The 15,223-nt window shown below is 46.1% G+C and overlaps 1 protein-coding gene across 1 annotated transcript in view; it reads left to right on the forward strand.

The window, feature by feature from the left end:
• The first annotated feature begins 2,625 nt into the window (after positions 1 to 2,625).
• Positions 2,626 to 15,223, forward strand: part of fgd (faciogenital dysplasia) — a 48,624-nt gene continuing 36,026 nt past the window's right edge. The window contains exon 1 of the mRNA XM_023819364.2: positions 2,626 to 3,010. Within this exon, the coding sequence (XP_023675132.1) occupies positions 2,989 to 3,010 (22 nt within the window). The 5' untranslated portion in view covers positions 2,626 to 2,988. The remainder of the gene's footprint in view (positions 3,011 to 15,223) is intronic.

Raw genomic sequence — 15,223 nt, forward strand, 5'->3', positions numbered from 1 at the left:
TACACCCACAGGAACTTTTTCTGACATCCCATTCTAAATCCACAGGCATCAGCATAGAGTTGGTCCCCTTTTTGCAGCTATAACAGCTGCCACTCTTCTGGGAAGGCTTTCCAACAAGATTTTTGGAGTGCTTCTGGCCTGGCTTGCAATATTCATTCTATTTCTTCCCAAAGGTGCTTGACAGAAGATGTCTTTATGGACCTTGATTGGTGTACTGGAGCACAGTCATGCTGGAACAGAAGAACAGAAAAGGGCCCAAACTGTTCCCACAATGTTATAAGTATAGAATTATCCACAAAGTCTGCTGAACTAAGGGTAACCCTCCACCAAACTTTACAGCTGGCACAATGCAATCAGGCAGGTGAAGTTCTCCTGGCATCTGCCAAACACAGACTTGACCATCAGATTGTCAGACACATGACAATCTGTGACCCACAGAACACATTTCCACTGCTCCACAGCCCAGTGGCGGCGTGCTTTACACCACTCCACCCACCCCTTGGCATCGCGCTTGATGTTGTGAGGTTTGCATACAGCTGCTCGGCCATGGAAGCCCATCCTCTGAAGCTCCCGGCACACAGTTTCTGTGCTGGGGTTAATGGCAGAGGAAGTTTGGAACTCTGCAGTTATTGAGTCAACAGAGTTTTGGCAAATTTTACATGCTATGCTCCTCAGCACTCAGCAACCCCGCTTTGTTACTTTACGTCAGGGATGGCCAATCTTATCCGCAAAGGGCTGGTGTGTATGCAGGTTTTCGGGGTAACCTTTTGGTCAGCTGTTCAAACCCAGGTGTGAGGACTCTTTAGCCAATGAGTCCTCAAATTAGTGACCTAATTAGGGAGTTGCAGCGAAAACTCGCATACACACCGGCCCTTTACGGATAAGATTGGCCACCCCTACTTTACGTGGTCTGCCACTTTGTGGCTGAGATTCTGCTGTTCCTAAATACTTCCAGTTTGCAATAATTCCACTTACTCTTAACTGTGGAATATCTATCATGGAACAAGTTTCACAAATTGACATTGCAAAGGTGGCATCCTAAGACCGTACCACATTTGAATTCACTGAGCTCTTCAGAAGAGCCCATTCTTTCACAAACGTTTGTAAACCTGAGTGCATGGCTAGGTGCTTGATTTTAAACACCTGTGACAATGGGTCTGAATGAAACACCTGAATTCAATGATTAAGAGGCATGTCCCATTACTTTTGTCCACATGGTGTATTTGTACATATTCACACATACAGCTCAACAGATGACCTAGGGAAGTTTCCTCCAGTTCTTTAAGAAAATCTTCATGAAAATCTGCTGTTCTACATAAAGTTAGAGAATAAGTAAGTAGTAATGGTTTATTTGTGATTATTAAAAGAATTGGCATTCAATACAGGATTTCACCTGATATTTTAAATGAAAATGGTTGTATAATGGTGGAAAAAAAATAAATGTAAAACAGACTATAGTAAAATCACATTGATCAGTACAGATAAACTAACCGGCTAGACGTTTCTATCCAGTTTCAAGCTTTTGCGACCGCGAGGACTCCTCCACAACCCAACCCTGCTTGTTTCTCAGAACAAACGTTGGCTGACTTGGAGGATCCTAGAGGACAACAGGAGAGGGATATGTGTCCACTTCCGGGTGGAGCCGCCGGCGTGGGTGGGGCACGTGGATGTGCGGCCGCGAACCGTGACCTCGCGAGTGTGTTTACTGGGGTGAGGTCGGGGCGCAGCTGACGCTTAGGCGTGCCGCGTGCCCCCACCCCCACTCCCACGCGCGCATGCAAGCAAGGTCTGCATGACACATGTTAAATGTCTCATCATACGACTTTATCTCTAAAAACAGTTCATGTTGAAAACGGTAACATTAATAAAGAAAACATTAATAACACACGCTACTAGTTTTAGTAGTGATATTTCAGTCATAACACAACGGCACATCTGATAATGTACATTGATTTAACGCTTTAATTTTCATATTTTTACTCAGTGTGGGAGATATTTAACAATATCCGCAACCCACCCACACACACGCATAAACAAAATGTATGGCAAATATACACATCAAAGAGTAGATTTTATATCATTTTTAAAATGACAACATTCATTCTGTGTTCCGATTTAAAATGCTGTCATCTTTGAAAAAGGTCTACTACTGATTTAGAAATGCCACGTTGTATTTAGGTTTTGCTGAGTCCCATCAAAAAGAAAACATATCTCTTTAATCTCATGGAGACCGTACAGCCTCCTTTAATGTCTATGAATTACTGCAGCAAACATTTTTAGATGCGTTTTCCTTCAGAAGGAAAGAAGAGATCACCGACACTTCCCATGCATCATTTCCTAGTGCAGATGTTCACTATTGTCGAGCTTGTTTACTATTTGCTATTAAGCGGAAAAGTTTTTTTTTAGAAAAACTTATTTTGAATGTGTGGGATTACTCCAAGATATCCTGACCACATTAAATCTGTGTAAATTAATAACTAGTTCCTCAAATGACTGACATGATAGCCTATTCAATCGTAAATGAAAATTGCAATCGTGAGCCAAAAAAATAAGGGCAACTAACGTTTTTATTCGGTATTGTACAGGCTACTGTAGATGTTTTAACCAGTCGTGAACGCGCGTGTGTGCGCGAGCGGAGCGCATTTCTTCCCTCTTTAACAAAAACAGTTTGCCCAGAGGAAGCAGGACAGTGCTGGGAAATCTGTAAGGATCGCTGCACAAATGAAAGACGTCCAGAGGAAAAGCAGCTCCCTACGTGAGAGAGACATTCTATCCAAAATGCGAAGATCTCGCTGAAGGGCCTCGCCGGGGAATTATTTGGCAACATGAATGGGAAGATTGCACTTTGTACTGATAGTTGATTTGACTTGATCCGGAGAAGCAGCGGAGCGGTTGTTCGCTCCGCAGCCTCCAAGCGGGGTTTCCTCGGCGGACGGTCTCTCCGCACTGATCGTTTTCACTTTAACTGGAAGACAACCGTTACCGAAAATGCAGGGAGTTTCAACAACTGGTAAGCGCTTTTAACACTGCACCGACAACCCTAGTCTGCCTGTCCCGCTGCTGTATCGGCGTTGGGAAACTCTGCAATCCCCTCAAGTGGTTCAAGATTTAAGAAACTGCACGGAAGTTGAATTATATATATAATTTTTCCAGCTCCCGACCCTAAGTAGTGGATCATATCTTTTGTGTAGACACCAGTATGACCGCGTGTATTATATATTCTTACTGTAGTAGCTCTCGCTGCCAGTTTTCTTTCCTGTCAATATAATGTTGATCTATTAAAGACGATGAGACTATCCCTTTCCATTGTGAGATGAGGCAAAGTCTTGGCTTTAATAGATCATCGCATGTTTAAGCCCGCATGACGACTTGCTCCTATAGGAGGTGTTTTCACATGTGTTGCTTATTAATCATTATATACGTGTGCGATTTCATGTATGGTCACTTTCGTTATCTTTAAATTTAGCTAGATAGAGCTGTTGAGAGTCGGGAGGACAGAGAGAAGCGTGATATTGCAGTAGAAGTTGGGGTTTTCAGAAACACTTTTTTCTGTGGATGGTGTCATTGGGCTGTAAATCCCAATAAAGGCTGAGATTCCATGACAATGTGTTTCAGTTTCTGAAAAATATTCACTGCAGTATTCAGCACCAGCTTCACTTCTTCTGGCTGAAACCCAGGTGCTGGAGCCAGCCAAGTGTCCTACTGAATAATGGTCCGGATCTGACCCAAATGTTCTGACCCAGCTAAGCTCAGAAATCATTCAATAAAGCCTGTTCATAACCAAATTGTGACAAAATTTGGCCCAGACCTGATTTTAATGAAACAAAAGTTCAGTTTGAAGGAAACAAAAGAGTTTATTCAATAATTTCCAAGGTTCACAGAATAACAATTCTGTAACAACAAACACGCACATGTGATTGATGCCCGTTGACTGTCTTCGCTACATCTTTCTTGAATATTTGATATGTTTTTAGTGGTGTTATGGTGGCTTAGAAGGTAGGTGCCTGTGCACACTTGCGGGCTCTGTGTGTGCGTGTGTGTGTGTGTGTGTGTGTGTGTGTGTGTGCGCACCCACACAACATATTCCCAATGTTCATGCGTTTCCTCTGGGAACTGGGTTCAAAATGAGTCATGTCAAGTAAACAAGTTGAAAGCAGCTTAGCATTCTGTTAAATCATTTAACCAGTATAAAATCATAAATGCAGTGAGTTGAGAGTTCTCAGAAGTGATTCTGACCCCCCCCCCCCCCCCAATTTAACTGCATTTAACTGCAGCAATCATGCAGTCACTCATCTGTCTGCCTTATGCCTCAGAGGGTTAAGTATTACTGTCCACAATGGGTTGAATGTGACACTTCTGCAGGATTATTATCATGTCAGGGGTATGAAGAGTAAAACAGTCCTAAGAACGTGGTTTGGTCCCTGGATGTTTTTCTGGTTAAATGTATAAGTAAAATTTCATGCCTTTGAAGGAGAGCAGAAAGAATCGTTAGTAAGAACCCAGTATTAAACACCTAATCTAACCGTTAAGTATTTCATTTCTCAATAACAATGGATTCTAAATACCGCAAAAAAAACATCTGATGGTGCATTTTAATGTTCTTTTAAATTACTGAAAGTAAAGTTGCACTGTTGTAAATCTGAAATGAAAGTAAAATTCATGCGTGAGGCGGTCACATTAGCACAGCGCTGCAATCTGCCCGAGCTGCACATCAACCTGTGCACATCATCACTGTCCACTGCTAACCTCGATCTTACTTCCTAACCCTGTCCTGCTGCCACGGGCCTCACTGGAATTGTCCTAGATGCTATTTTGACAGTTCTAGAATAGCAATGCCAGTCTGTTGCTGTAAACAGTCCAAGCTTTTTGGTGAAGCAGGCATTTCCCTGATGAAGGTGGAGCTGCAAATAACAGGCTGATAGGGACGATGTGATGTGATGTCATGCCAGCTGGGAATGAGGCCAGGAGAGGCAGAATTAGGCTATATTTCTTACCATCTTACCATCACAATCAAGATTACTGGGGTGTTAACGGGGAGGTGTATCTAATCTCACAGTGTACAGTAACATAAAAAGGACAATAAATAATTTTCTTCCAAGAAAATAAACCGGAAACTGCTTATGTCGTATTTTTCACAGAATGTCGAGCCACAACAGCCTAGATGAGTTTGGGCTCTGGCAGTTCCTAATATGGGGAGGTTTAACAAACACAAAATGGTCGTAGAAAAAGAATGAAGAACGAGGACTTCATAGCATAGTACGGTGCAACTCAGGACATGCGAAAAGCACATTACTGAGGGTTATGCCGCCCAGTGATCCTGCTGTTTTGGCTCATGATCTTTGGGGTCATCCTAAAGCCCGACTGAAGAGATGACGCATTCGGTCTTCCCGTTTCTAGAAGGTTCTCCCCCGCCTAGTGTGCGGTGGCAGAGTCACTGTCAGATGAAATACTGCTCTCTGTATGCCTTGGGCCCTGGGAACAGCTGCGGTTCTGCGCAGTGAAAATGCAGTGCAGAGATCTCGCGATAAGCACCCCGGCTAAGGAACAGGCCCCCAGCAGAAGGCTGTGCTCCCAGGGCACATGTGGGGCTTCAGCTGTCCGCTTTCATGTGGAAGCTCTTTGTCCCTCTTCTTTATGCCCAGAGTCTTTTCTAAAGTCTGCTGAACCATCTTCTGTTGCTCTGCAGAAGAATCGGCCCATCCAAACACCGGGTCTCGCATGCGTTCACATCACATTACCCAGCAGCCATCGCACAAACTGTTTATATTATTTATTATTAACAAAAGTGATTTGGTCTGGCTGTGTTTAACCAAACTTGTGTAAACATCTCCTATCCTGGTTAAATAAACATTGAAAACAGTAGGAAGAATTTGTGGCGGGGGGGGGGGGGGGGTGCATGGCAGTGGCGGGGCAGTGGGGAGATGTATGATGATTTAGCGTCAGGGAGTAACCAGTAGTTGGGTAGAGGAGATGGACTCAAGATCCCCATGTCTATATGGTCTGTGACGTGCTTGGCTGGTTTCGCTTTGATGTTCGAGGAAAAATCCAGCTCAAGGAATGTGGGCAGCCCAGCTACAAGGAGGTACCTTTTTTGCAGTTGCATTGGACCCCTGGGAGAGAGCATGTCAGTCAGCTCTGTGCTGGCCTGGGTGCACGCTGGGGTGCTGCATCTTTTGCAAGTGAACCTGCTATGCATAGGTGACCTGGTCAGGCAACCATAAAGGTGCATGAGCTTCCTGTCAGGTTAGCTGCCTAAATCAGGGTTTTGTGCTGCTATACGCTTCTGATAGGATAATGCAGAGCAATGGAGGAATGGTCAATATGCATTTCATCAGCCTAGCTGGCAGTTTTGATATGAAATTATACTGTCACGCTACATTTTGATACAGTACTTCATCAGGGCCATATTGATTGCCCTAAGGCTACATGGTAAGCACAGCTTCCCCCAAAAGAATTGAATTCCTCAGTATATCAATGTAAATGAATTTTATTTCATGATTTAGAAGTGTAATCTATCGTACTAATTGAGCCACGGTGCTGCCTCGCAGGAGTTGCTTTCGACATTTATGTTGTTTCCCTTTGAAGCCAGAACAAATACAGCCGTGATTCACTGAAAGTCTGTGAAAGATTCATGTACTTTTTGTTTAAATGGAGAATAGACAACAGCTTATTGGTCAACATGCTGGGATTGAGTGTTTTTGGAGCCCGTCCGGATGGTGTGTTTCACTGGGAGTCTATGGGAGCTTTGTACATGTTCATTGGGCAGATAGACTCGCAGTCAGATATTTTAGACCCGTCTGGATGCCAGGCTTCTCTGCATGGTGTTCAGAAGACTTCTCTACAAGACAGAATCAACTGCCGATAACATTAATGTTCTCGACTGAGAGGTTCCACATGCTGTCTGTGGTATTCGTTCACTGTCTCGCATGCAGCGACACAGAAGAATTCTCTTACAACCCAGAGTGACACATTTCGTATATCATCTTTCGCTACTGCCATTTGTAAAAATTGCGAATAAAGTCATTATCACAGAGTTTTTGAGTTCGATCACTTGTTTATTTCAGTGAAAGTTCAGTGATTTTTAGTAGAATAGTTTTGTAGTTAGTTGGCTAACTAAGCTGCTTGTATGTTCAAAATGGTCAAACCAAGGAGCCATGCTGGTATGACGGGATTATAGATACAAAAAGAAAGGAGAGCAAAATTTACATACAAGTAGCTGACTGGCTAAAATAAGAAATGACTATTTTTAGTGTTACTAGCAACTGACGACACTATGCTTCCCCCATTTAAAAAATCACCATCCACCACTAATCAGGGTGAGGCCCGTGGGCCTGGCGTGGCCCTAAACCACTCCCACCCACACGCGTGGCCCTAAGCCACTCCCAGCCACACGCGTGGCCCTAAGCCACTCCCACCCACACGCGTGGCCCAAAGCCACTCCCACCCACACGCGTGGCCCAAAGCCACTCCCACCCACACGCGTGGCCCAAAGCCACTCCCACCCACACGCGTGGCCCAAAGCCACTCCCACCCACACGCGTGGCCCTAAGCCACTCCCACCCACATGCGTGGCCCCCGGTCTTCTGTAGCCTGTGTTTCCTCACTGTCTGCCTGACATTCCACCCAAAATGTCTCTCCTGGATCTTTACGAGGGGGGCGGGGCCATTTTCACAGTATGACACCAAGAGCACTTGACAGTTAAAGCCTGCTCTGTTCTTTTTATTTTCCTTTGTAGCAACTTCATTAGCAACAGAGATCTCATTGTGCATCTCTCTGAGCATCTACACCAGCAGTTCACTTCCTCAAGGCCTGAGATGAGTCTAGAAATGTGGAGCTTCTGTGTCCCGATACCAGAACCGTGATTCGGCGGGGCTGCCGGCGATGGGCTGAGCCGGACTCCCAACATCATGCGTGTGACTCAGTGAAAAGAACAAGCGGGACAATGACAGGCCCGGTCGCCGCCATCTCTGAGGATATCTGCTTTATGTTATGCTCTGGCCCAGCTTTGCTGAATGAATTCTAGCTTGTTTTGTTTTTAATAAAAAGTCCTTCAGCATATTGGTTTTCTGCACTCTGTTCAGATGAAGGTCGCATGCGGCGTGGTTTTCCCACCGCAGCTCAGAATGCGACACATTGTGACAGAAGTTAAGAACTGTGATCAGCACCTTCATTTGCAGCATCTTTCACAGGCACAATCACATCCCATATCTGTGCACAAAATATCAAATATAAATGAGATTCGATAACTTCCAAGGCAGTAACACTGCACTGATGCAACATCTATATTCTGTACTAACAAAAGCGGAGTCCTTCTCACTGAGTAGCTTAATCGGTGTGCATATGGTTACTCCCTGTCCAGTGTCTACATGCATGTTAGCACCCCTGCAGGGAGTGATGAGTAATGCACCTAAATGTGCAGTGGCATTTCTTTTGGGCTGTGTATTAAGGGGTCTGTTGGAAGAGTAAAGCATCCCTTTGATTCAAAGGAAACGCCAACGTGTCTCTCCTCCATTTCAACTGATGCTCTATTTAACCGTGTCACCCGTGGGGTCAGGGTGGGGCTAAGATGAGCTTGTGGTATCACTGGCATTGTGCTGCATGTGCAGATGGGTCCAGTAATGGCAAAGAACAGAAGAGTCACAGGATCGGTCTGCAAAATTTTGTTCAATTCTTCAAAACAACAAAGGTCAGTTTTTGATTTTGGGTGAAAGACAAAATATTCCTGTTTTACTTTATGTGACTATAGAAAATGCATGGGGCTGCTTTGTTTTATAACATTGTAAAAACAGTAAGAAGGCGCGTTGTTTTAATTCCACTTGTTCCACTAGATGGCGATATAGGGTAGGAAGCGCAGAAGCGCTTCTCACTGCCGTTGCTTTCCCTGATTATAAATGTTTTTGTAAAACACAGTGATGTATTATGGTACTGTATTTAACCACAGTTTGCGCAGAATTGCATTTTTAAATAATTCATAAATTCAACTAAGTTATTAAGTTATTGTAACTAGGGTGACCAGATAATCCATGTCAGGGAGGACACTTTGAGCTACTTCGGGTTTTACAAACTACTTCCAAATTAAAAGGCTCCTGTGCTCGGCTAAAGAGTTCAGCGCTTCTTGTGCTTTGACTGGTTTGTTTCCTTGACTGAAAGACTCATCCAGCTGTTTTACATTAGCATTAGTGACACATGCATGCTTATAGGAAACTGACCAATCAACACACAGCAAGAACTCGGTGCTCAAGTGAAATCCAGGTCCGTTTAATTGAAATGGTAATTTACAATTCCTGTCCTAGCTCAGAGTGTCCTCCCTGACATGGATTATCTGGTCACCCTATTGTAACTAACAAGGAACATCTTATTAGCAAAGTATCAATGGAAGGGTTTTGAGAACACAGAGTGTAATGCGTGTAGTGATTTTGTTCTCTAGATTGTTTGACAGCTAAACTTTTAGCCAGACTGGTGGGGGATCATGAGCTCTCTGTGTAGTGCAGCACGCTCTTGGCCTGCACATACCATATGACTAGCTTGTGCTCTCTGCAAACTCTGTAGCCTATTATTTGTGGTTAGAATGTACTCGGGCTGCTCTGTCTGCCTTTATGCATGGTGTATTGTATTCTGGGGAGAATTTATACTGAGCTCACTCTATGCCCTTTGCCTGTGGTGAGAATGTACTCTGGGCTCGGTCTGTCAGGCCTTGCCTGTGGTGAGAATGTACTCTGGGCTCGGCCTGTCAGGCCTTGCCTGTGGTGAGAATGTACTCTGGGCTCGGCCTGTCAGGCCTTGCCTGTGGTGAGAATGTACTCTGGGCTCGGCCTGTCAGGCCTTGCCTGTGGTGAGAATGTACTCTGGGCTCGGTCTGTCAGGTCTTGCCTGTGGTGAGAATCTACTCTGGGCTCGGTCTGTCAGGCCTTGCCTGTGGTGAGAATGTACTCTGGGCTCGGTCTGTCAGGCCTTGCCTGTGGTGAGAATGTACTCTGGGCTCGGTCTGTCAGGTCTTGCCTGTGGTGAGAATGTACTCTGGGCTCGGTCTGTCAGGTCTTGCCTGTGGTGAGAATGTATATTAGGGTCCCTTGGTTGGGTCTTGCATGTGTTGTGAATGTATTCTGGGCTAATATTGTATCATCTGAACCATTGCTTGCATCTCTTGATTTTGGACAGCAGTTTTTTGATGATAGATTTGTTCATTGTGATAATGTTTATTGCTATGGATGAGACAATCCTTGAAGTAATTTCATTTTTCATATTCTCATACCAATTCTTACCTACAGTCGATTGAGACTTACTCTTTCAGGTACTCAAAAAGCTCCATTTCTATAAATAGGATTGTACCTTGTATTCTGTGTAATGAGCTTTTCCTCAGTCGCTGCTACTTCCTGTAATGGCATGCTTACTTTATGCATTTCCTCCCCTTTCTCTGCCTCTTTTTCAACACGGTAATTCACTTACAAGCCTTTCATATCTGTAAAAATATGGGTTACACAACAAAGTGGAAACAGCTGCTTCTGTGCGTGTGTGTGTGAGTGTGTGTATGTGCGTGTGAGTGTGTGTATGCGCGTGTGCGTGTGTGTATGCGCGTGTGCGTTTGTATGCGCGTGTGAGTGTGTGTATGCGCGTGTGAGTGTGTGTATGCGCGTGTGTGTATGCGCGTGTGCGTGTGTGTATGCGCGTGTGCGTGTGTGTATGCGCGTGTGAGTGTGTGTATGCGCATGTGTGTATGCGCGTGTGCGTGTGTGTATGCGCGTGTGCGTGTTTGTATGCGCGTGTGAGTGTGTGTATGCGCGTTTGAGTGTGTGTATGCGCGTGTGCGTGTGTGTATGCGCGTGTGAGTGTGTGTATGCGCGTGTGAGTGTGTGTATGCGCGTGTGCGTGTGTGTATGGGCGTGTGAGTGTGTGTATGCGCGTGTGAGTGTGTGTATGCGCGTGTGCGTGTGTGTATGCGTGTGTGTATGTGCGTGTGCGTGTTTGTATGCGCGTGAGGCACACAGACGGCTGGCCGAGCACGTTTTCCTGACAGCCAGGTGCCCGCCATTATTTTGGTCCATGAACACAAAGGAACTTCCTTCCAAACACCTGCTTACCCATATATCTCCTCACCCCCTGATCAACGCCTGTCTTCCGATCCAACAAGCACGAAAACACCACGTAGCCCCGACTTAACACCCCATCAACACCTCGCCGGCACACATTCCAGAGTCAGACTTTAAGTCTTAAGCTTTAAGGGAGCGTAAAACTATGGAAAGCAAAGCTTCAGGCCATGCCCAGAAATAACTCGAGCAGAACCGAAAGACTCACAGCGACAAACGTGGATTAGTGAGGCTGCCCTTCCACACGTTTACGTCAAGCGCCTGCTACCCTGCGTGTGGTGACGAGACTTCCTGACAGGTTTCACCGCGCGCATTGTCTGTGGCTGAGTAATTACGGTGCGTGCGTGCGTGCGCTTTTCACATTTCCTGTTGTTTGCATGGCTACCAGCGTTGTTGCTGTGCCACACTCGTGTGCTCTGCTCTTCGATTGTTCCTTTTATTTTTTGGAATCGGAGTTCCAGCAGGCAGTTCACTGTCATCAGACACGAACAAGATGTAAGAGCATGAACTTGGACAAGAAACGATTATTATTATTAAGATGCCTTTAGTTCCATGACAACTCCTCTTCACTTTTATCTTTTCTGTTGCACTGGGTCTTCTCATATTATGACCAAAATAAGAGGGTTATAGTTCTCTGTGTTTCATGCATAACAAAAAAAAAAAATGCAATTAATCAAGTCCAGGACTACCCATGAGCTGTCCGAGATAAAACCTGCTTATGCTGTTCAGTGGGGACAGTGGAGCTCCGAGGGAAGGTGTGAAGTGTGTGTTTATGATGGCTTTCGGCTGCTTTTCCTCGCTCTTGTCAGGTATGCATTGCTTAGGGTCACCCCACAGGCACGCTCACAGCCGGCTGCCAGGCAGGCAAAGACGGACACTGACGCTCGCCCTCCTCTCCTACAGCCCGCACCCACCATGTCCTCCCTCCTCTCCTACAGCCCGCACCCACCATGTCCTCCCTCCTCTCCTACAGCCCGCACCCACCATGTCCTCCCTCCTCTCCTACAGCCCGCACCCACCATGTCCTCCCTCCTCTCCTACAGCCCGCACCCACCATGTCCTCCCTCCTCTCCTACAGCCCGCACCCACCATGTCCTCCCTCCTCTCCTACAGCCCGCACCCACCATGTCCTCCCTCCTCTCCTACAGCCCGCACCCACCATGTCCTCCCTCCTCTCCTACAGCCCGCACCCACCATGTCCTCCCTCCTCTCCTACAGCCCGCACCCACCATGTCCTCCCTCCTCTCCTACAGCCCGCACCCATCATGACCTCCCTCCTCTCCTACAGCCCGCACCCACCATGTCCTCCCTCCTCTCCTACAGCCCGCACCCACCATGTCCTCCCTCCTCTCCTACAGCCCGCACCCACCATGTCCTCCCTCCTCTCTCTGTCTCTTGCCATATCTCCTTCCATCTGCTTGGCTCTCTGTACCTCCCTCTATCTCTGTCCTACCGTTTTCGTCCCCTGTTATAATCCCTCTCGAGCTGAGTAATTACAGGCCATCTGGGCAACCATGGATATTCAGGATTGGAAGTCATCAATTGACCGTGTCTGTTCTGTTTCTCTGTGGTCTCTGCTTTGATGAGCAGAGACCTCACAGAGCCCTACATTTTATTTTATTTTCATTATTGCCAGGATACAGTGCATGTCGGTGTGAAGGGAGCACAATGCATGGTTGGATGCCTCAGCTCTGTGCCATTTGCTATTTAGCTGACCCATTGTGAATGTCATGGTAATGCGGTCTTTGGCGCAATGGGAGCGAAGTCAATGAGCTTCTTTATCGTGTCTGATATACAGCCTTGGATTTCCTCAGAGGAACTGATAATGGGAAATGGCTGTAGCTTGCTTGTTTGATAGATGTGTGCTGTGGAGGTGAACCCTATTCTAGTCATTCTTCTACACAGCTGTGGATTTCAGTAGTCTGGATTTTAACAGGTCAATAATTGTCAGTCTAGTTATGCAAACTTTATTGGTCAAGCCTCAATTCAGGCACAGAACAAAGCATTGATCTGTTATAATAACACTTGCCCATGACCGCCTGATGGGACACATCGGTGCCCTCTACTGGATCGGCTGTGCTGGTGCTGCTTGGCATGCTTCGGCGTGCTGCCGCCGGCCCTTTTGTGGATGTCTGTGCTGAAAAGCCCCCCCATTTTTTCTGGGAATGAAAATGCCTGGGGTGTGGAACTAGATGGGAGGGCTTCAAGTGTGGGGTGGTTTGTCACTCCTTCAATGCTGCTGTACTGGGGCTGAGAAGGCATAGTGCGATGGAGCGTCTGACTCACAAGAGGCCACTCCTAGGTCAGGCTGACCTCTCAGCTAATTATGCAACGCTTGGTCTCCTCTGTTCAGCAGCAGACCGAGTTTAAATCTATCCTAACTTCCTCTGCACATGCTGCACAAGGGGGTCACTGGTAAAGAGTGCTGCTACTCAGAGCAGTGCTGTGTCTACCTGTATTTAGTGTCTTTACTGTAGTAAGCAGAAGAGGGAATGGTAGGGGGCCTGGAGGCTGTCCCAGGAAAAACAGGGCAAAAGGGAGGAATACACCCTGGATGGGATGTCAGTTTATCGCAGAGCAAACGCACGCATATGTGTGAACTTCCGTGCACAAACACACACACACAGATCACTCATTACGAGCAACACAAAATCACCAGCGGAATGTTTTTGAGCCTTGGAGGACCAGAGGGACACCCACATGGGGGACCGTGCAGGCCTACAGCCCACGTCAGGTGACGGAAACGTAAATGTCAGCACTGTGCGTCAGGACAGGCCAGCCCTGGTCTCAGCTAGCTGCTGGGAACACTCACAGGGAAGTAATTATTTCCCTAATTGAGCACATCGAAACTTGCACTGTGATCGTTTGCATATTACAGGTTGCTGGAAATGCTGAATTTATCCCACCTCACTCAGATTTGGTTCCATTTGTCCATAAGTGGAGATTATACTTTCAGGGTTTTCTGGCACCTGTAATCATAATGGCTTAAAATTGTACCCATTTGCGATGTGAATATTTGGCCTAAATTGCTGAGGCTGAGTAACCAGCTTAGCAGGTCCGTCAAACGTGTGTCCCGAAATAACCCTTAAGACATTTTTCTTAGGATCTGATTGTGTAGCTCAGGAAGCTCATCTTCTAGATGCGGCTCTGACAGCCGAGGTGCCGCCTTGAGGTCGGCCGCGCGTTTATCGGGCACGCGCTTTTTGGCGAGAGCTTTCAGCGCGAGCTGACACACTCGCTGCTTCTTATCGCGGACCGCCGTCAGCAACCCCCTCTAACACCCACGCCAAAAATATTTTCCCTTTTTCTCATAGTTTGCTCAGTAATAGTTTGCTAAATAAACCCCAGTATGTGCGAGTAGATGCATGGCCACACGCGATGGCAAACAGAACGTAAACTAACACCCGGATTAAACGATACATGCTGCAGCTGTGACTGTCTCAAAGACGAATTCATTGTGTTTTTCCCTGGTATTGTTACTAATTAAACGATAAATGTACCCAGCTTCGACGACAGCACGGTGTCGGTCCTGTGCAGTACAATGAAACTTACCGGCAAGATGTTCAAGGTAAGTTTAGAGGAGGAAGGGAACCAGAAACTGAAAGACGCGGGGGCAGGAACCACACGTGATAATGAAAATGCTATGGCACTGACCTCCGCACGGGCGTAAAATGTGTTTGTTTCCCCTCAAACTGCTATCTTAATCGTTTAATCATTTTCCGTCCATCAGTTTCAATGATACAGAATGTTTGAGTGAGTTAACGGTGTTTATTACTTAATGGAAATACATACACAAATGGGTGGTTAGCGATCATGAGCGTTGTACATGAATAACGTACGTTAGATGTTCCCTTGCTTTCCTTCCGTAATGGCAGCACTAGGCGCACATCGTCATCATTTTTATACGAGAATTGCTAAGATTTTAGCGGATTAGTGGAGACAGCATTTTACCACCAGGACGCCTCATTTTTACAGAACGCCTACGAATGCGCACGATGACCTCACCTTCCATGTTTGTGTCATTGTGAGTTAAGGACACTCCTGGGGGGTGTTCCACGATGCAGGATTTCTCAATTAGCTGGATTAAATTAAGATAGAAGTCATGATTGTCCAATAGGAATGCTCCTTACATAAACTGT

The sequence above is a fragment of the Paramormyrops kingsleyae genome, chromosome 6 (genome assembly GCF_048594095.1).
Source record: "Paramormyrops kingsleyae isolate MSU_618 chromosome 6, PKINGS_0.4, whole genome shotgun sequence".
Classification (NCBI taxonomy): domain Eukaryota; kingdom Metazoa; phylum Chordata; class Actinopteri; order Osteoglossiformes; family Mormyridae; genus Paramormyrops; species Paramormyrops kingsleyae.